General features: G+C 43.5%; 2 protein-coding genes across 3 annotated transcripts in view; one reads left to right on the top strand and one right to left on the bottom strand.

Annotated features, from left to right (window-relative positions):
• LOC117804163 (proline-rich protein 2-like) overlaps positions 1 to 289 on the bottom strand; it is a 962-nt gene extending 673 nt beyond the window's left edge. Inside the window, exon 1 of the mRNA XM_034670318.1 lies at positions 226 to 289. The gene's annotated coding sequence lies outside the window, so the exon portion shown is untranslated. The remainder of the gene's footprint in view (positions 1 to 225) is intronic.
• BMPER (BMP binding endothelial regulator) overlaps positions 15 to 21,442 on the top strand; it is a 248,653-nt gene continuing 227,225 nt past the window's right edge. Inside the window, exons 1-2 of one of the 2 annotated variants that reach the window (XM_034670310.1) lie at positions 15 to 293; positions 1,316 to 1,401. In XM_034670310.1, the coding sequence (XP_034526201.1) occupies positions 161 to 293; positions 1,316 to 1,401 (219 nt within the window). In that variant the 5' untranslated portion in view covers positions 15 to 160. The remainder of the gene's footprint in view (positions 294 to 1,315; positions 1,402 to 21,442) is intronic. The other variant, XM_034670315.1, reaches the window with a different exon arrangement.

Genomic DNA, 21,442 nt, shown 5'->3' on the forward strand with positions numbered 1-21,442 from the left:
CCCCCCCCCCCCCCCCGCCGCTCCCGGGCGCCCGCCTCCCTTCTTCGCGGACTGTCTCCCGACTCGCCGGCTGAGAGCCCTTTTTGACTGCGAGCGGCGGTAGCGGAGCAGAGGCGGCGGCGCGGGACCTGCAGTCGCCCGGGATTCCCTCCAGGTGACGATGCTCTGGTTCTCCGGCGTCAGGGCTCTGGCTGAGCGTCCCTGCCGGCGCTCGCCCGGGATTACCTGCTGCGTCTTGCTGCTGCTCAATTGCTCGGGGGTCCCCATGTCTCTGGCTTCCTCCTTCTTGACAGGTAGGGGAGGGGGCGGGAGGGACCGGCCCTCCCGGACGCTGGCTTGGTACCTGGGAGAGGAGGCGCTGGCTTGCCCCGGGGACGCGAGGGTGGGGAACGAGCACCCTGGCGTCTGCTCCTCGCTGGCGGATGAGGATGAAGCGAAGCCCGCCGTGTTAAGGGGTGGGAAGGCAGTGAGTAGGTTAAGGAATGGAGGACTGAGAGGCTATTAACATGAGTATAGTGATAGAAATTTCTTTATTTTTATTGTTTTCCTCAACCCTTATTTTGATTTCTTCTTCTGTGCATATCAAGGAGAAATTCGCACCGTTTTCCACACATCCTTCTTTCTCACTCTATAAGGTTCCAATATAGCATCTGTGTTAGGAGTGCTTTTTAAAAAGCACTGGCTCTCCAGACTTTGAATTTAAAGAAACTGTCATATTTTAAAAAGGTAATACTAGCAGGATATAATAATGATACGCTTTCAGGCAGGTGAAGACCTCAGCTGCTATTCTGAAGGACATACTTTACTGACACCTGGTGCAGAAAAGAAAATATTAAGTAAATTTCTAAGAGAAGAGGAAAAAGGATTGTTTCAAAAAGTGATTTAAACTCAAGACAATCTGAGGCAGATTCATATAAAGGCCTGTTCGTTGACGCAGTCCTGAGTTCTGTTCAGCCCTAATGTCCACTTTGAAATTTTTTTTGCATGTGGGGGTATGTGCTTAGTTGAAATACCTTCATCAAGGAGGAGTATTATTAAACACTCAGTGAAAGAATTGGATTTGTCCTTAAGCCATCTGAGAGCAGAAAATCTGTCTCTATATAACATTCTTTTAAAAAAAAAACTTTAAATGAAACTATTTAAAATAATTATTTTTTGGGGGGAATTTGTTTTTGTTGAGTTTGATAATTTAAAACTCATTAGGGATTTCTGAATTTGGTAGTTGCTTCAAAGAAGGGTTAGTGTAAAAAATTAAATGTTTGCAATAATGCCATTAAGCAAAATTTAAATTGTTTTTTTTTTTTTTTCACTTCAGGTTCTGTTGCAAAATGTGAAAATGAAGGTGAAGTCCTCCAGATTCCATTTATCACAGACAATCCTTGTATAATGTGTGTCTGCTTGGTAAGTATGGGGATCAGGTAATGTGAAGTCAATTGCTCCCTTTGACAAGGTGAATCCATTAAATGTAATAATATAACCAGATCTTAAAAATTGCTTTTAGTCATTACAGAACTGCACATAGCTGGTGAATTGAATTCAGCTGAATTTCTGAGTTTTATAACTTTGGTACTTTCTGTTTCATCAGGCTTAGGATTCTTATTTTTGACATCATCCTTATAGAAAAAAATTAAGATGGACTTTGTACAGCACTGTCCCCGTGATAATTACTGTTGACACTGTCTGTTCACAGAATGGCTGTTGCTACAAAATCAGGTGCCATCAAACTTTCTGCCTTGGTTCTGTCGTCTTAGTGAGAAAATGGTGAGATAACATTTAGGTATAAAGGTCGGGGATAAGATATGTGACAAAGGGAAAGAGAGGTGACAGTCACAAAGAAGAAACCTGAGGACAAGACGTAATCTTGGGTTTCTTTGCCCATTGTACCCTAAGATCTCAAAAACAGTCTTTATATTTCTGATCTGGATGCATGAGTCAGAAAAGACATTCTATCCTTAACAGAGAATGACACTTGGCTGTCAGCTGCTTAATTAACACTGGCAGTGGCTAATCGATTCAAAAACATAACTTCTTTCAATTTATTTTAGTTTGAGAGTAAATGATAAGATGGAATGAGTAACCACATGGGGAAGATTAAGTTATATGAACAAGAAGTTCTAAGATGAAATAGTGACTCACAAGGAGCAACATTTTTGCTCGAGAGTGTTTTATATGCCAATCACCATTGGCAAAACTTGGTTAAGAACTACACATCACAAAACCCTGCTGGAAAAACATTCAGGCAGTCAAATGCAAAGCCCTAAAGTGATAGATGACTGCTAGTTATCAGATCACCATGCTGTATGGAACTGGCGAAGGGAGCCTTCTCAATTTAGGTGAAAGCCAAGCCATCTGGGTTTAAACTACCCAAACTTTTTCATGACAAGGGATGAGGTCAATGTTGCAAAATGATAAATGAGTGAAGGTGAATGCTTGTATCAAATGATTAGCAGGTTCTGAAGACTAAGGGAATCAACAGAAACAGAAGTAAAAATGCAGTACATTTGCTGAGATGGTAAATATTGCTGCCAATTAAAAGCCGAGAGGGGGGCTCTTTGGATTTTGTTTATGAGTTGCCATGTTAATTAGTGATCCTTCACTAAAGGACCTGTTGAAAAGAAGCTTTGTGTTTAAATTTTGTATCCGTTGTATATTTACAAATGCAGTGGGTTGGGGGGTAGAGATAACCTCCCCCCTTCATTGATCTTATCTGTATAATATGAGTGAATTATTTTATCTTAATCTTTTAAGATTTCAGGGGAAATTCCTGAGTAACATTTAAATGTGCTTGGAGCTCCGCATGTGAAAATACTGTTTCTTTTTCCTCAGCAGTCTTACTACTTATGAAGTTTAAACATAGAGTTTGCAAACTGTTCCCAAGTAACATTATGAAAAACTCTATACAGAGCAATCCCCCTTCTCAGTATTCTCCTCAGGGTAGAAAATCGTGGCTTTCTCTGAAAGCACAGCCTTACTGATAATACCATAGATGTTAGAATCCTCCCATTTTGTAGCTAAAGGAATGAATCTGAAGAGAAAAGATGAATCAGTTGGAATTCAAGTGGAAATGATTATTTGATTATTCCTGGAAAAGTATTGATTAAGTTCAGAAGGACAGTCGGTTCATTTATATCTTTAACATTTAGAGGTATCTGCTTTGAGTGAGAACTGTCAGAAATCCTTTCTAAATGTGTAAAGTCGTGACTCTGGCAATCCAACTCACTTGTTATTTGGGAGATGCCTCAGAGTTCTTTCAGGAGCTGGAAGGTTTGGTGATATGTTATCCTGACCTTGCCTCGGTGTAGGATTATGGGACCCAAGCTATCATAGTCAGTGCTTCCCAAACATTTGTAATGATTTGATAAAATTGAGAAGGAATAGATGATTGGCCACTTCTGTATTTGTGTGTGTTCTTGTAAGTTTCCAAAGGATCTGCTGCAGACCAAGGATTTCAAAGCACCATAGATGGCTGTGAGGCTGGTTGACATTTTTATAGCTAGGTTGGAAGGTAGCCATATTTAGCAGATAGATAATATCAGTAGTAGCAATATTTATATTGCTGGCAATGATCTAAGCGTGTATTATTTCATATAACCTTCACAAAAATTCTTTGAGGACTTTTACCCCCATTCTACAGACAAGGAAACTGAGGCTAAAGGAGTCTTGTAGCTTGTGAAGTTCATATGTTAGTAGATAGAGCTGGAACTCGCTCTCTGTTTTGTCTGCCTGTAGAGCTCGTACCTATAATCAAGTGGAAAAGGCTATTCGCTTAGTTCAAGATGTGAAAAAGCAAGGAAAAAATAGAATGATTGTTGAGTTATTTTACTTCTCGGTGCTGCTTATTTTGTTTTTTTCTTTGGAGTCGTTTTGGAGTTCGGTTAGCTGACATTTGTTAATCACATTATATGAAAGGAAAATCTCGTTATGATTTCAGTTGACCGGCAGGGAGCTTTAGCTGTGAGCTAGTTTTATGTATGTACATTAAGAGGGTATGTAATAGTCAAAACGGTACGTTGGATAAAGAAAATAGTCCTATTTAGTTTGTGTTGGTCCAGCCTTTTGGCAAAAAGATACCTAAAGCAGCTAACCTCAACGTATGCTTAAAAAAGACGTAAAATGTTACAGTTGGGAGGAAATAGGTGGCACAAAGTTCTGTAATTACAGTGTAAAAGCTTGAAAAACCCCACAAAATCAACTTGGCCTGATTTAAACTTTTAAGCTCCGAAATGTTTTAAAGGTGGAATGAGCTCATTTCTGTGGGAATTTTGAGGATGACAGCAAATGCAGTGGCCACGGCAAGCAGAACCGAATCATTGTAGTCTCATTTATCCTCACCTGCTGAGGCCCAGCATCTTGCCAGAATCAGCTATGATCCAAGAATAACCTGTCGGTTAGCTGGTGAGGGTTATAGTTTTAAAGTGTAGGAGTCAGAAAGCTTCAGTTCATCTATTCAAGGGGAAGGTGAGAACTTGGACTGCTGTCATGAAATTGAGGGAATCCGGTGGGCAGTTTAGATTAAAGATGCAAGTACTCCATTGTTTAGTTAGAAAGCAAAGCATGGCTTTTCCCCACCTTAAAAAATGGTCTTTTATGGGACTGAGGAAGAAAAGGCTCAGACTTATTGCTGTTTTGTACGATCCCCGCCCCCCATGCTTTTCTGCTGGAATTTTCCCCCCAGAATGCCTAGGAAAACACATGGGTGTCTTTCCTGAAGTACAGTGATAAGAGCCAGTCACGTTCAGATAAAGAATCCAAAGCAATTTTCGGGATCTTTTGGGCATCCCCAAATCCACCAAGTGTGCCTGGGAGGTGGTACTCCTACTTCTTGTCCCTTTCCACCTAACTGTCACATACAAGGATGCAGGACAAGCCAGTGAGTTCGGCCCGGTACTGGAAACCTGAGAAAACTTTGGGGGCCAGGACTCAGAAAACCAGAAGTCAGTCAGAGCTTAGTTTGGCATACGTTTTGTTCAGCAAAAAACATTATTCTGAGGTTTGAATTTCCTCTTTTAAATCCAGAGGTGCAATGTAGAAATGGACCCTCTGCTCATAAAGAGAAATGTGAAATTCGGTGTTACAAGAAGCGGGGCTCCACCTCTCTTGGAGTCAACCAAGTGCTGAGCACAGAGGAGACTTTGTCTGCTGTCTTCTACTTTTTAATCACAAAAATCCCTGTCACTAAACACGTAGCTACCAGCATCTTCGGTTCTCCAGGGTGCCTTATCTCTATAAAATCCTCATGTTCTTGTATTGTTTCAATTAGCTGGCTAGAGAGTACATGTCATTATCTGAACAAGTGTTAGGCACATGTTTGAGAATGAGGGAGATAATGTATTAGGAGCAGTCCAGATGTGTTCAGACAGATACTGCCTTACTATGCCTTACTATGTGCACATATACACAGATTATCATATTCATATTTTTTGAAAATTGTTTCGTGTCATGTTTAGACTTTGGACGCTAAGGAAGTGATGAGGATTTGTGTGTGTATTTATTGACTCTCTGTTTAGAAGGGATTATGATCAATTGCCTTTCCATAGAACAGTGTATTCAATAGAGTGGTTTTAAGGGGAGGTACCTTATTTATAGCATTGTGCTGGCAAGTTTGCCAGCACCAGTTCTGAGGCAGTTATTTCTACCCATGCTTTATCGAGGCTAAGAGAGGCAGAGCAAATATCCTGAGCTTATCCAGTTCCTAAGAGACAGACTAGGATGTGAGGCCAGTGCCTTCTCCACTGAACCGATTTGCTTTTACTAGTTGTTTACTATTTACAGACATCTATAAATACTTCCAAGGGCTTCAGAGAGTTATTTCAACCTTGGCAAAGCTGACACAGGCTCTCTTTGGGGGCGGGTAGAGTGATTTTGGTCTTGTAGTGCACACCAAGTCTGGAATTTGGGGGACCCTTTCAAAGGCAGACCCACAGTTCAGGCAGCTTTTGTCTGGCATTGCATCGTATTTTGGCAAAGAGCTTTGGCGCTGGCATCAGACAGCCCTGGGTTCCAATCTAGGTTCTGTCGCTCACTGGTGGTGAACTTGGGAAGGTCACCTTACCTTTCTAAGGCTTGGTTTCCTTATCTGGAGAGCGGGATGAACTCAGTATGAAGCTCAGAAAGCTGCCGTGGGAATGAAGTGAGCACGGCAGCATGGAAAGCTTGGCCCAGAGTTTGGCATGGAGTAAGCTCTCTAGAATGATTCATTGTTGTTGTTGTTGATGATGACATTATTGTTTGAATTCTTATTTCCTCACATGGAATAAGATGCAAAGTTTCATCAGAAAAGGAAGAAAAAAAAAAGAAGCAGCAGCATGGGGATAATGATGCCAAGCCCACCCATCGTTATGAATGAACAGGGCTAAGTCAGGAACATTTGTGGGCTTTTCTGTCCCTCCAGACTTGGACTGGGCTGATCTAGGCTGCTTCCTTATTGGTCCAGTGGTCTGCGAGCCCTGGTGTAAGTTTTCCCCTTGCTCTCCATTAAACACTAAAAAAACTTTCCATGGAAGAGGGGCCTCGTTTTTCTGCAGAGTATTTACATCTCTATGCCTGTGGGGTCACCTTCACTTGTACTTTGATTGGCAGAGGGATAGAGTTGGGACTCAGGAGCGCCGTAATTCTGGAAAAACTGCCTAGTGGTCTGGCAGCGTGGGGATTTTCCTGGCCCGCCTCGTGGAAGTCTATCAACCCCATTCCAGACTTGAGTGGGTTTTTGCTGCCCATTTACTCGTGTGCTCCCCTTCCCCAGTCCCATCCCCGTCCCATTTTAAACATGCTTTCATTTCACTTGTAGACTCTGGCCTTTCAAGTGCGTACCAATGGTGAACTGTGTTTTAAGTGTAGGAAATAATGCTGAGGAAGGGGAGCCCTTCTGCAGACTGGGATACAGATACGGTGAGGCAGATGAGGAGGACATAGTTAGAAAAGTCAGGCAAGGCAAAATGATGGAAAATAAAGTCAATTAATAAACATTTGTGGCACAAATAAAGGATATCACTTTTTCGCACCCTCTTCGGTGGCACTTCTGTCCAGCTGATGGTATACTGACTCCTTTGTGATAAAAAGAAGATGAATAACACCACCTTTCATGGCACCAGGAGGTCGAGTGTGCTTGTGGAACTTAGTAAAGATCAGCAAATGAGCAGAGTGTATATTTTAAGACCTCTTGATTCCCAGATCTAATTCTATAAAACATTTCTCAAAGCACTAGGGATAGCAGGTTATAATTTCAATAATATTATTCTTTCTTCCTTCTCTCCGTACCAAATTCTCCCCTTCCATTTTATTTTATTATTTTTAGCCTTTTCTGTGTTTGAAGCATTGTGCTGGTTGGGCACCTCGGGGAGGCAAAGACCAACAGGACAGATTCTTGCCCACAACCTAATGGGGGAGAAAGACCCACGCATAAATAAGTTCCACAGGGGTGACAGAGAAAGCACTTTAATCGACTTGAACCCAAGTACTAGGGGAGTTGCAGTTGAATTCTGACTGGATTTTCTGGTACCCTGACTGGTGGAGGAAAGCTGGTCTTGGCAAGGCATCTTTGGAAGAAAGGCACGGAGGCGTGTGTGCCTGGGGATTGTGGAAGTGGCTGTGTCCCGAATGCCCACAGCTCTGGTGGAAGCTGGAGTCAGGAAACTGGGTGGAGTGCAGTAATAAGGAGATCGGTTCCACTCATGTAATTGGGAGGATTTCCTATTTTGTTGCAGCCACATGACACAATCAGATGTGTTTTCTATAAATGCCTCGAGGAGCTTTCGTGGGCATGTTTCAGTTGTGGAGAGGCTGGAGTTTGGACAACAGACTCCAGGAATGTGTTGTGGTCGGGGAAGAGCAAGCAGCAAGCAGGTGAGAGTAAGCAGCATGGGCAGTGGGAATGGAAGGAGACGTTGGGATAAACCAGTGTTGCTCGTTCTTTTGAATTTCTTTAACCACCTTCCAATTCTAGAATATGTGGTTTAAAAGACTCTAAGCCACGCCCAGCAAGACAGTAGTTAAAATGCAATGTCATTATGGTAGATTGATGTGCTAGGGTGTCTCTGTAGCAGTCACTTTGCTAATCACTTGGTGTCTCTAGAGCAGGGTACTGCCACCTGAATAGAATAGTTTACATCCCAGGGCTCCCTTTTCAAAATTCCATTTTTGTTCTCCACTGTTGTGTGAGTCATTTGGCAAATTATTGCATCTGGTAGATATTACCATGGTAGTATGTGTTCTCAGAGGTAGCACAAATTTTATACACTAGTCAAAATTGGGTTGCTTCCCTTAAAAAAGTCTACCACTGTGCTGGGACCCATAGACTTGCAGAGGAATTTTAGAGCCCAAGTTGATAGAACTTGGCAATAGAAGAGATGGCAGAAGTGAGAGATGGGATGAATTAGAAGGAATTTTGAGAGTTCTACCGGTGGTATAGACAATGTAGAAAGAGAAGAGGTCACTGATACAAGTGCGTTGGAATGAGTTTAAACCTGATGAGTTGGCTTTGATGACCTTCCAGGTAGAATAGCTCAGTAGGCTCGTTAGAGAAATCAGGACCAGAGGACAGACATTTGTTAACTGCCTGAACTGATATACACTGCAACACTTTGGAAATAAGTTATTTGTCTACACTGAGCTTTCAAGAGATGGGCCTACAAGAGTAATTAGAAGAAGGGTTATATTTAAGGGAAGGGTAGAAAGGGAGAAACCCATGACAGAGATTGAGAAGTAGTTATAGGAGAAGGAGCAGAACCAGGAAAGTGCAGGCCAAGGCAGAAGATGTTTGAAGAACAGAAAGACCAGTGGTATTAAATATTGCAGCGTTAGACTGAAGATTCTAGGAGAATATCAAAGAAAGACCTTTTTCATCATCTTGTTGGACTCCTGGAAACAATCAGTGATGGTGCCCACCTCCCTAATACCTGCTGTATGTTTTCACATGGAATAGAGTTCATCGTAGATGGAATTTGCTGGAGCCCCATTTGATAGAAATCCAGAATTAAGATTGCTGTAGGGATTTTGAAAATTTAGAGCAAAAATCACAAATTTTCCAAACTTTGATTTGGAAAGATCTTAGTAAAAGTGAATAAATACCACATGAAATTTTAAAAGGTACCAAAACAAAACTAATTTCATGGATAAAAGTAATATACTTTCCCAAACATCTTTGGAATGTTTCTATAGTTAAGTGCAAAATGGACAAGGCCACATTGAGGCTTTTATTATTATTATTGTTATTATTATGAATAAGAGCAACAATATAAAAGAGCCTGGCTAATATAAAATCTTACCGTTATAAACTTTCAAGTTTGTTCTATTAAACTGCTAATGGTGCTTTAAAAAATATTATGATATAATTTAATCCCTTAGCTAGATCTTCAGGAAAAATATTTTCTTTCTTCACTAAATGTTTAATATCTGCTTTGTCATTGAAGTACAGCTGTGGGGTGGCAGTGCTGGCGTCTGAAATTATGGGTTCAAGTCTCAGGGGGCCCCGCTGCTAGCTGTGCATCACTGAACAGGTGACTTGTACTCTCTGAGCCTTAGTTGTGTGTCCTGGGCAAGTCGCAATGGTGTGTGCACCCTTCAGCTTCATCTCTAAAGAGGAATAATCATACAGACTCTAACCAGTTGACTGGAGCCATTAACTGAGGTGATGTGTGTGGGTTAAATGCACTGATGTTTGTGAAAGGCCTTTGTTAAGAGTATAAATGGAATTATTAAGGGCAAGAATTTGGATAGAAGACAGTGAAGTGTATGCCGTAGTTTTTAGCAGATAATTTAAAAAGTATATATTTTAAAGAACAATAGTGTAGTGATTCGTATGTCTACGCATTAATAGTTGTAAGGCTCTGGGTGAATTGCCTAATATTCTGTATCTCTTTGTCTTCATTGTAGGGCTTTGGTCAGAACTGTGGGTTAAAACATGTAAAGTTCTAGGGGCGCCTGGGTGGCTCAGTCGTTAAGCGTCTGCCTTTGGCTCAGGGTGTGATTCCAGCGTTCTGGAATCGAGCCCCACATCAGGCTCCTGTGCTGGGAGCCTGCTTCTTCCTCTCCTACTCCCCCTGCTTGTGTTCCCTCTCTCGCTGGCTGTCTCTCTCTGTCAAATAAATAAATAAAACCTTAAAAAAAAGAAAAAAAAATACCATGTAAAGTTCTAGGGGCACCTGGGTGGTTCAGTCAATTAAGCGTCTGCTCTTGATTTTGGTTCAGGTCATGTTCTCAGGGTCCTGAGACTGAGCCCGGTGTGGGGCTCCGCACTCAGCATGGAGTCTGCTTGGGATTCTCTTTCTCCCTCTCCCTCTACCCCTCCCCCCATGCATGCTGGGGTGTGTGCTCTCTCTCTCTTAAATAAATAAATAAATAAATAAATAAATACTAAAATCTTTAAAACAACAACACAAACATGTAAAGTTCTTAGAACAGGGTCTGGAATATTGTAAGCATTTCCGAAACGATAGCTACTGCCACTGTCACTGTCGATGCAGTGCTTTTAAGAAGTGATGAAATGGACCCTTGTGAAATATGTTTACCGTGAATTTCTGTTAGGGTAGACAACGGAGCTTCAATAGACGTGATTGCTATCTTTTCTAATAGAAGATGGAAAACGCTGATCGTATTTGGGACTTCGCAAGATGTACGGCTGCTCTGTTTTTAGTCTTCAAAGGCTCACCTGCTTGGTTGGCGCCCATCTTCAGATAGCTAAGCACAGCATTGCCTTTGTTGTGAAACTAGTTGTCCTCTTTAAGCACTTGCTATTGAATCAGGAGGTGGCAGGTGGGGGGCAAGGATGTAAACCCAACTCCCAAGTGGACCTGCTAAGCTGGCATTGGTGAGCCCTCCCCCCACCCCCCCTCCGTCTGAGAGTGTGCCGAGTCCTGCTCTCTGACGACAGTCACTCAGGCATGCCCATGCTGTGGGGCCTCACCCTCTCCAGGCTAACCCCAGAGTCACTGACGGGACTGTGTTTGGACTCGAGGGCCCTACAAATCCATGCAGCTTTGAAGGTGTGCAGCCCATGGTCCCATCCCCTGCTCTCAGGGTGTGCGCCATCTCCTCTTTGCTTCCATGCTCTGTCGTGATGTAGTGACCTGGGTGAATGCATGTCTTACGAGATGAAGTCTGCAAGTCTAAGAACCTTGTCCAGTCATCTCTGCAAGCGCCATATCTACAGCGAGAGGTCTGCAACCTTGGGACTTGAGTAGGAGTCAGCCTGGAGTTTCCTGTTTATAGTTTGGGTTGTTAACACTTGGGCTAGCTCCCCCTAGAATGGAACTCCAAGTTCCAAAACATGATTCTCTCAGAGAGTTTGTCACAGAAGGTCAACCCTCTCTATAAAAGACATCCTAAATAATCATTACAAAAACACATTTTCCCCTTTGAAAGGAATGTACTCACATTTGAAAATTTAGAGTCCTATAGACACTAAGACCTGCTTTTCTTTGTGACAAAGGGAACATTCCCTCTTAGAGAAACATCCTGCTGTCAAACGCAGCAATGTGTGTGACAGTACAGGAGGTGTGAGAGGGAAGGATCTGGGATTACCTCACTTTTGCTTTCAAAAGTCACAATGAAAAATGCCTCCCCATCCTTGCTGCTGCCGGAGCCGGTCATTTCCTCCTCCTTCTAGTGAGGCTAGCTCCGAAACCTTGACACAAGCCTTAATGTTTACATTGGGTTTTGGATGTTAGCTCCCTTGGCTTCTGGAAGCTGAGTCTGTTGAAAATTATGTTTTTCTTTTAAGGACAAAGGCCTTATTGTATGTACATGTTGTATAGTGTAATGAGGTTTTTTTTCCCTTTCTTTTCTTTTTTAATGTTAGGTAATGGGTGGTACTAACCCAGCTCTGCCAAATGAGGAGTTCAAAGGTAGGTCTGTAACCTGAATGGCAGTTTTAAGGTTTCACGCAGGTAACTCAACAAGAGAAAATGAGAGGGCGGGGCAAGTAGCATCTTCATTGACCAGACTGTGTTCCCTGATGCTGCACTTTGATGGAATAACCGTCAGGCAACTCTGGGAGAGGATCTGCGGCATGAGTGATGATGCCCCAGAGACACTTCAAAGAGAATGACAGTGGTAATAAAAATAATAGAGATGACACTGAGCCCATTTTAACTTATAAAAGCAGGCATTTCCAAAATTGCTCTTGTATTCTTGGTCAGATAAATAGATTTGGGCTGGATGGTTTTTCATGGCTGCTGAGGCTGTCAGGCGTAGGCCAAGCATCTTATTTTTAGAGCCTGTGTGGTGGGTCTCTCTGGTGGTGCTGCGGGCCCTCTCAGCTGTGGGTGACCTCAGGAAGATGAGACCGGGAGACCAGGCCTGGCCCACAGAAAGGAGGCATGAAAACCAGAAGGCCCAAAGCCGTTCTTGTATTCCTTCGGTCCTCAGTGAGAGACATTTTTAGGTTCCTTATCTTAATTATTTTTTCTTTTTCTCTATAAGCATTGCTTTTTTTTCCCACCTATTTTTCCTAGGTTCCTCTCTGAGACATCTGTGGACCTGGCCATGGCTTTAAGGTTCCTTTCACCCTCACTGCTTTCTTTTTAGTGAGCAAAATAATGACATTTGCATTCCTTTTCATATTTGTTTTTAGAGCTTCTTATTGGAAAATACAGTGGGGGGGGGATTCCTTTTCTGTTTTATTTTCTCCTTAAGCAGAAGTGTCTGAGGCAAGATGTGACCCTCTTGGGTTGGATGCCCCTGCGTTGTGTCTGTGGTGCTTGAAGCTTCTGCCTCTGCAAAAGCCTGGCTGTGCCCTGTTTGACTGCCCCTTTCTGTCCCTTTTCTTTACAGAAATTCACAAATCCTGGAGGCTCTCACAGACTGCTGGGTCTCTCCTGCTTTGTGGATTTATAGTGTAAAAGCAGTTGCATCAAGACATTTCATGTAGCAGTGTTTCTTGGTCTCGGGGGGACATTATTTTCTGAATGAGAGGACATGAAAGATTAATCAGATATTCTCCCGCCTGAGAGCTGCTGTGCCAGAACAGTTTAGGGTCTCACCACGTACCGTACCTGTGTTCATGCTCCTTGCGGGAACGGTGCCTATTAGAATTGAGATGTGGTGATTTCCTGTTTTCAAGCGATGTGAAACAATTGTTCTCTGCCCGGTGGGACCCACTGGAGGTCAGCTCCCAGTCCCATTAGCACATAGGTGAGCACTGGGATGGAAATTCCTTTTCCCTAAGAGGTGACTCAAGTCGGAATTTGGGGAAGAGCTGGATGGCCGGGAAGGGGGCAGGGATATGCCCCTTTTCCGAGTCTCATTAGTCCAGGGGTGGTTTCTGTTGTACGAGCTAGCCCTTCTTTCTCCTTACTGGGATGTGCTGGGCATGCATGTCCCACAGACCAGTGGCTTCCTTTTTCTTGTGAGTGCTTGTGTGTGTATGTGTGGAGGAATAGTTGGGATTTATTAAAAACATACACATTTTTTTTTTCTGTTTTGTATAAACCATACACTGGACAAGGGCAAAGAGAAGCTTGCTTAAAGTTATTTACACACTCTTTGACCAAGTGGCAGACATACAGTTCCCGGATTTTGGTATTTGACTGAAGTATATGAAAACTTTGATATTTGGTGTTGACCTACAGAAACAGCAATTTTTGTGGTTCAACCTAATGCATACTTTGAGCATCTTAAGGCTTTTTCACTGGAGATAGTAACTCTGACAGGTTATTGCAGTGTATCTGAATGAGGGGGCCTTTAAATTACGGGCGAATTTACACTGGGTGCATAAACTAAACATAAAATGTGGTGATATAGTAAAACACGAACACCTCTCAATCTCTGAACCCTCAGCTCTGAATTAATGGACTCTCTGTACATCCTCAGACCCTTGTGATGGTGGTGGGGGTAGAGAGGAGGTAGAGAGGGAAGCATTCACCTTCATACCAATGAGAGGGAACACATGACACAGTGTGTGCTCTGCAGGGAATGTGGGAGCTGAGTTGTAGGACTGACGGAGGGAAATGATTGATGGTCATTAAACTCAGCACATATTTATTGAGCATTTATGTTAATGATGGCCTGAGGCACTGTGAGATTGGAAAAATGCTTTTTAAAAAAGTGAACAAAAAGATTAAATTATGTTCCAGATAGTTTTGAAGTTAGATATCTTATATTGCTCTGGAGTAGTAGCAAATTGATGAACTTACATAAGCCACGGATATTAACTCTTGGTTGGAATGTTTGAGTAATCAGAACAAATCATTATTCCTTGACTGTGATAGGTTATATATATATACACACACACAGGCATAATATGTATGTATTTCATATAACATTAAGATAATGGATCTAGTTTGCAAACTACCTTCTATCCCTAGAGTCTAAAATAAAAGTGTGAACATGGGGTTGAGCCAGTAGTCATGTGCGTGTGGGGGGAGGCCCTTCCAGTGGAGTTTTGGGCACTGCTGACAAGGAGCAGACAATTGTGTCCCCATGGCTGGCAGCCCCTCCCTCTTCCTGGTCCTCCCTCAGATACTTCGACATGACTTCTTATGTTATCTCACATTAACAAGTCAGTGGTAAGGATTTTGCCTTCGGCTCTCAGTTTGTAATGTGCCTAAGAACCAGGAGGGAGCTTGTTAAAAATGCAGATTCAGGGGTCCTTCTCCAGAGACTCTGACTCCAAGGTCTGGTGGAGACCAGAGAATCTCCATTTTTAATGAACTCTTCCAGTGACTACACGGGGGGCCAATTTTTGGAAAACTCTTCCCAACTGTGGTTAGTGGAAAGAGAAGGATGTATAAATAGAAACATAAATATAGGTAAATTCCCCAATGAATCAACAACACGTTAAATAGGGGTTAGGGGCAATTGAAGTTCTGTTATTGGTACAAAACTTACCAGTAGGTCAACTCCCATTTATAGAATATTATTTTTGTGGGGGCTTTCACATAGTTCTCTTGCATGTTAATGGTATTTATTGAAGTGCTACTTTTTCTCTTCGTGTCTTTTCTCTCTCAAGCCTCCTCTAGTCACCCAATTGGAATTAATCATTTGTTCTTCGAAGACTTATGTTGGCCACTCTTACAACCCTTACTCCTGCCTGCCCTGAAGTTTTGTTGATTATTTACATGGACTCTCTCCTGTTGGACTTAAAGCTTTTTCAAGGCAGGAATTGTGTCTGACTTCTCACTACCATTCAAAGCATCTAGAATAGTACCTCTTAACCACTATTTTATGAATAGATACTGTGTTCGTAAGTTAGGGGGAACCTGAACTTCAGTTTCTTCAAAGCCACACTGTGAGGTAGGGTAGGTAGGTTTTTTCCAGAAACCTACCTTTCACAAGTGAAATAATTAAAGCTCAGAAGAGTAAAGCAAGACAAAGTTCACATTGCAAACAAGCCGGAGCTGGGACTATGATTCAAGTACGGGAATCCTGCAGCATCCCGGGTAGACTCCACTGAGATATCTTTCAGAGAATGTTTCCTGACCACAAGGGTTGAGAAAGCACCCAGGGAGGGTGAGGGGGTGAGTGAGAGAGACCCAGCAAATGACTTCCCTGGGCTTTAGGGTTTTAACAGTCCTTGTGGTCCAGTTAGGTAGAGTCCTGACTGGCGCCTTTGGGTGGGACAGGGTGACCCTCTGGGTTGCTGCCAGCCTGTTCATATGATGGATTCCCACAGGGATACACTCTGTCTTCTGTGGTCTTTCTGTGATGGGCAGCAGCTGCGGGATAAAGCCAATGTGACGGATGTTTGTTGCTTCTTCAGCATGAGCCAACTAGATGTAGCAATTTGACAAAACAGCCAGGGTTTTCGGACCGATTTGCTGGGATCCAGCAGCATCTGGAGGAAACAGGCAGTCGATAGGGAGTTGAGGGCCAGGTGAGATGGGGTTTGGAGATACCCCACCGCAACCCCTTCCATCCCCTAACCTCCATAATAGGAGCCGTTTCCTTCTGCTAACCGTATCTGTGCAGCAGGCCCCTTCCTCGCCCAGAACAGGAGTATTCTGGGAAACCTGAGTTCTTTCCTCTCCCTTTGTGTCATCCCATTTGTGCCCACACCTTCCTTTCCGTGATCAGGGAGAATGTAAAGTCGAGGTGTTCCCTTCTTTTAATTCTGGTCACGTTGCTAAACTGTTTCCCATACTTTTAATGAGAATCCTTTAAAAAAATTTTTTTAAAAAAAATTGGCCTGGCATTCCATTGTTCCAGGGTTTCACCTTTATCATCTCCATCTTTATTATTTTTTACCATGTTATTTTCTTTCTCTGTTATTAGCTCAGCATTTCCATGATGTCACCACTCCTCAAGTTTTCTGTCTTGTTTTTCTCAGTTTCAGTTTCTAGTTCTTGGTTTCAGCCTGATAATGAAATGTACAAGCAGAATTACAGTGGGGTGGTTGTTCTTCCTACACACACCATGGCCGCCAGACATGTGAGCGATGGAGTGTCCAGTGGGGAGCCCTCTGGCACACGCAGAGTTGGAAGCACCACGGGGCAGGCCATTTGTGATAAGGATTAAGGGGTCAAGAAAAGGATGGCTAGGAAAAGCTAAAGGCTGGCTTAGGGCAGAGCCAAGTGCCTAGGTGGAGGGTTGGGAAATATTTTCTGCTAATGACGATGTGCTGATATCGTTGAGCCTGGTGGAGGGAATGCCCAGGGGAACTTTAACAGCCTTCCAATATGTGGGAAGAAAATTCTTTGTTGAAAGGACAGAGAGTAGTACAAATCCCACAGTTGCAACATATCTTTAGCTCCAGCTTCTCTGCTGGCCTCTCTGCCTCTTGCTCACTTCCAGAGTGAGCCCCAAAGTGGTTGTGGGGTGTTGGCTTCCCTGCTTCTTGGCCAGTGCCTGCCTGTGAGTACAGGCCTCTTCCCTAGATCCCTCTATCCTAGTTACCCTTCCGTGGATGAGATCACACTCCCAGCTTTGAGCCACATTTGCTGGATCAGAAATTGAAAGCAGGGTCTGACTATGGACTGTATTCATCCCAGAGTTTTGGCTCTAGGTCTTAGTATAACTGAGAAGGAAAAGTTAAAATAAAGGATTTCTCCCTTCCTTTTCTTTCCATTACTCCTAAGGGTTAATGTTCTCTCCCTCCCACACTCTTCCTCAGTACTCAGCTAGCCTTTGGTCACTAGGCTCTGGTGGGTCCGAGCCTTGCTGGTTGGGGATATTGGTCCTAGAATTTTCCCCTGGTATTGTCAGTTCTTCTAGCCAGTCAGAATTTTCCTAAACTTGAGTCTGTTTCCTCAGAGATGTAGCTTGGCAGGCACGGTGTTTATTAGCAGTAGGGGCAAGGAGCACCCAGCAGTGGCCAAGACAACATCTATTGAGCCTCAAATGGCTGACAGTGACAGGCCCATCCTGAAGTATCCTGGTCTCTAGGTATCTGGCATGGTGGCAGGTGCTGAGAGAAGGTGACCTCTGGTGGTCGCTGGATTAATGTAATGTCGGGCAGTGATTTAATACAGGTGTGTGTGCTTGTGCACGTGTGTGTTTAGTATAGGGGTGTGTGTGTGTGTGTGTGTGTGTGTGTGTAAGGACTTACATATGTAGTATTCTCTCAGCATTTGCGTGATGGATTTATAAGAATTTTGTTTATTTGGCTGCTCTTTCCTGGACCTTTTTTTTTTTTTTTTTTGCTGGGTCTTTCATATCTTCTCAAACTTTAAATATTGGAGGGCCCCAAGATCCAATCAAGACATTTTCTCTGTTTACATTTACCCTAGGTGATTTTATACGGATCCATGGCTTAAAAACCATCAATATGCTGAACATTCCCATAGTCATGCTCCCAGCTTTCTCACCCTTCAAGTGCAGAGCCCTACCCGAATGTGTCCATGAAGGTCCAGGAAGCATCTCCGACTTAAGATAGCCCAAACAGAGATCTCTGTCCCATCCCTCACCCAAATCTAGTCTCTTCCAGCCAGCGATGTCGGCCGCAGTGTTCCATTTTCCTAGGCCATGAGCCGTGGGGTTTTTGATTCCTCTTTCTCTTATACTCTATGTTCAATCTATTAGCAAATCTTGACAGCAAAACCTTGAAAATATACCTGGGAATTTCTGATTACCTCCATGATCACTTTTTTGCCTCTGGACAATATATTGTCAACCACTGACCATTTAAAATTATATATCCAATTATTTCAGTTATTTATGAAAAACCCTCTAGTGGCTTCTCATCTCAGTGGTAACACAGTCTGACGTATAACCGTGGTCTGCAAGGCCCTCTGAGATCTGGCTCCTGTTGCTGCCTCCGGTCTCTGCTTCCAGTGCGTCTTTCCACCCCTCACTGTGTCCGACCTCACTCCTGGGCTCCCAGCACACAAAATACCCAGCACCCTCTCAACAAAGGTGCTTGCCTTTGTTCTTTCCTATACCTGGAACACACTTATCCAATATATTACCTGTTCTCATCCCCTCACTCCGGTCTCAGAGCAAATGTTTCCTTAGTAGAGGGTCAGAGAGATTTGGGGGAGGGGTGGGACAGAGATCTCTCTTTAGGCCATCTTAAGTCAGAGATGTTTCTGGTCATCCATGGGTACATTTGGATAGGAGTCTGCACTTGAAGGGTGAGAGAGCTGGGAGCATGACTGTGGGAACGTTCAGCATATCGATGGTTTTTAGACCAAGAATCTGTATAAAATCACCTAGGGTAAGGATGTAAACAGAGAAAATGTCCTGTTGGATTTCACTCTCCCCAATTCTGTGCCCTTGTCCTGCTTCATTTTCTCCGAAGTCCTTGTCAGTGCCTGTTACGCAGTTATTGGTTTCCTGTAGGTCTCCCGACTAGAATATTGGCCATGTGAGGATGTCAAATCTGATGTTCATGTTGTACCCCCAGGGCCTGAGATGGTGCTAGGCCCACTCTGTGCTTATCGGTCAGATAAACAAGTATGTGCTATTTGTGTTTAATTGTTTGATTCAATAATTTAAAGATCTAACTAATTCCAACCACCAAAATTAAATCACGAAATTTCATTTCTACTCCAAATGCTGCTTTTTCTGTAATGAAGACTTGCCTTTTTCATAGCTCATGTGACTTTGCATATCAAGGCTGGTGGTGGGGAAATTATACGAAGACATTAAAAGATGAAAAGTTGCTTCCAATGAACAATAATATAATCAGAGTAAAATATATAACTATAAGCAATAACAATTATAAAACAAAATTTTTCCCATAGAAAACTATTTTTTAAAAAAAACTCTTGCTGTGCATACTTGGTAGCATGATCATTATCAGTTTTGGAATGTAAATTAAAATTTAATATGTTGGTATTTTTATACTTTACCTAAGACATTTTACAGATGCAAAACCAGCAGGGTATGTTAAGTCTTGAAATTTCAGAGAGCAAGGAAAATGTGGCACAAACAATTTCCCCACGATACACATTCAGACACACTGTGGGGCCGCCGAAGACGCTGGGCCGTGTCGCTGCACCTATGCTGGAATGTTCTGGAATGTCCTCCGTGAAGGAGATTCCTTGAATGGGTTGTCACATCCCAAGGTGCTGACATATGTAGGTCCGATTCTGTCCCAGTGAGATAATTGTACAACAAAACTTCTTGAAGTCTCAGACGTTCAGTGGCTCGCATAGCTGCTTAGGAACCCAGATGGGGGTTGGATGGTCTCAGGGCGTTTGTGGTGGTGGAATTTGGTTGGAGCTGACCTTTCCCTCCTCTGAACCCATGAAGAGCAGTATGCGCCACTCGTGTTGCAACACAGGAGGTGCTTTGCCGTGTTTATGTGCTGGCCCCTCTCCCTCTTGGACTGTAAGCTCTTCTAGGGCAGAAGATGTATCTGATTCATATCTGCTGTTCCCAGCAAAACCTGGCCCCGTGCCCGGCCAGCAGCAGGGGCTCCAACAATATTTGTTAAACAGATTCATGGATTTTTAGTCAGCTAGATTTGAATTCTGCAGTGCGAATGTTTAACCTGCAGAAAAAATCCGAGTTTAGAGCCAAGATGTCACATTTCCTAAAGGCCATTTGTTTTCTGTTGATGCTTTTGTCTTGTGTTAGAGGTTAAAGATTTCAAGGAGCTGTTTTATGGTGAAACTTTAAAAAACCAATTATTAAGGGTAATAACCATGCTTGACCCTTACTTTTTAAAAGCGGGGCGCATGGTGTGAATCCCTTTAGCAGCAAGTTTATGTAAGTAATATTTTGCGGGTAACTGGCCACTTTCATTTCTTTATAACACTTTAATCAAACGTGGATTATGTGCAAAATTTGCATTTGTTGATTGTTTAATGCATTTGAAAATGAAAGCTAGTGGATTCAAATTGCATTCTAAACCTATGAAATAAATCTGTGGCTTGTCCAGTTCCTTCTGACACCTGCACGTGGCCCTTGGGAAGGCCTTGGTGAAGAGAACACGCTGCTAATGGCCATGGTGAATGAGTCAGACCAACCCTAGCTCACAGAACAGTCTTCATATGGGAAAGCTGTCTGGCGCTGGCTTTTTCAGTTCCATCCGGCTCGAGGGCCCCTGCTTCCCTTTGCTTCCCCTTGCTTCCCCACCTGATGTTCTTCAGGCTCACTGGACACCCTCTATCGTTAGTATTGACATGAAGATGACCCAGGAGCAGGGATCTTTCCAGCACCCGATGCATCACGCCACCCTTACCGTTATCTGGAGGCAGGACGGTAGGAACCAGCTCTAAAGCCTGCCATCCCAGGGGTCCCTTTGAAAGCCTCTGTGATTGCTGGTGGTCAGGGTCAATTGTGCAGATGTCTTTAAAAGTGTCTCACTAGTGACCAGAAAGTTACTTTGTCAAGATGACAGATGGACTGTGAGCAGCCCCTCCGCCCTGCCTCTTCCCTGTGATGTCAGCTCCATTTACTTGTCAAGAGAAGGTATTTTTGTAGCTCCCAACAGCGCATGGGCTTTCACGGGAAACCTGTGAAAACGCTTCTGTCCTGTGAAAAATCTGCTCAGTGGCTTGTTGTTGACCCACAGGAGTCAGGGGCGTTTGAGGACCTGGTGAGTCCCACCCACTGTGGGTGACGCAGGCAGCGGTGTGTGCTGATGAGGGGGACGGGTTTCAGGGCTGGCCACGTGCAGACATGGTTTGCCGCCGCCAGTCACCCGAGCAGGACACAAATGGGGTCTAAGACACTCCATGTCCATATTTCGGACATTTTCCTTCTCGGCAGAGAATCATCTGTGTGCACAATGAAAAGGGTTCATTGAGTTCTCAGCCGCTTTGTATAACCGGGGAGCCCAGCTTTCACACGGCGGTGGGCCAGGAAAGCACTGCCCAAGTCAGATCTCCAGCTCTCCTTCCTGACCATCAGATTGCAACCTTTCCGATGGAAGTTGCTCTGATTTTATTATTATTTTTAACTCCTTCACCTTCCTTCCTCAGTCTCTCCAGTGCCCCTGCCAACCTGGTGGGCAGTCTCCCTGCTGTCCCCCCAAAGGGTGGGAAGCTGGCTTCTGCCCTCTGTGTCATAGATCTTGCTGGTGGTTGGAGTTGGGCTCCCAGCATCTGGAGAGTCAAAGAGC

Source organism: Ailuropoda melanoleuca, chromosome 1 (genome assembly GCF_002007445.2).
Source record: "Ailuropoda melanoleuca isolate Jingjing chromosome 1, ASM200744v2, whole genome shotgun sequence".
Taxonomy (NCBI): Eukaryota; Metazoa; Chordata; class Mammalia; order Carnivora; family Ursidae; genus Ailuropoda; species Ailuropoda melanoleuca.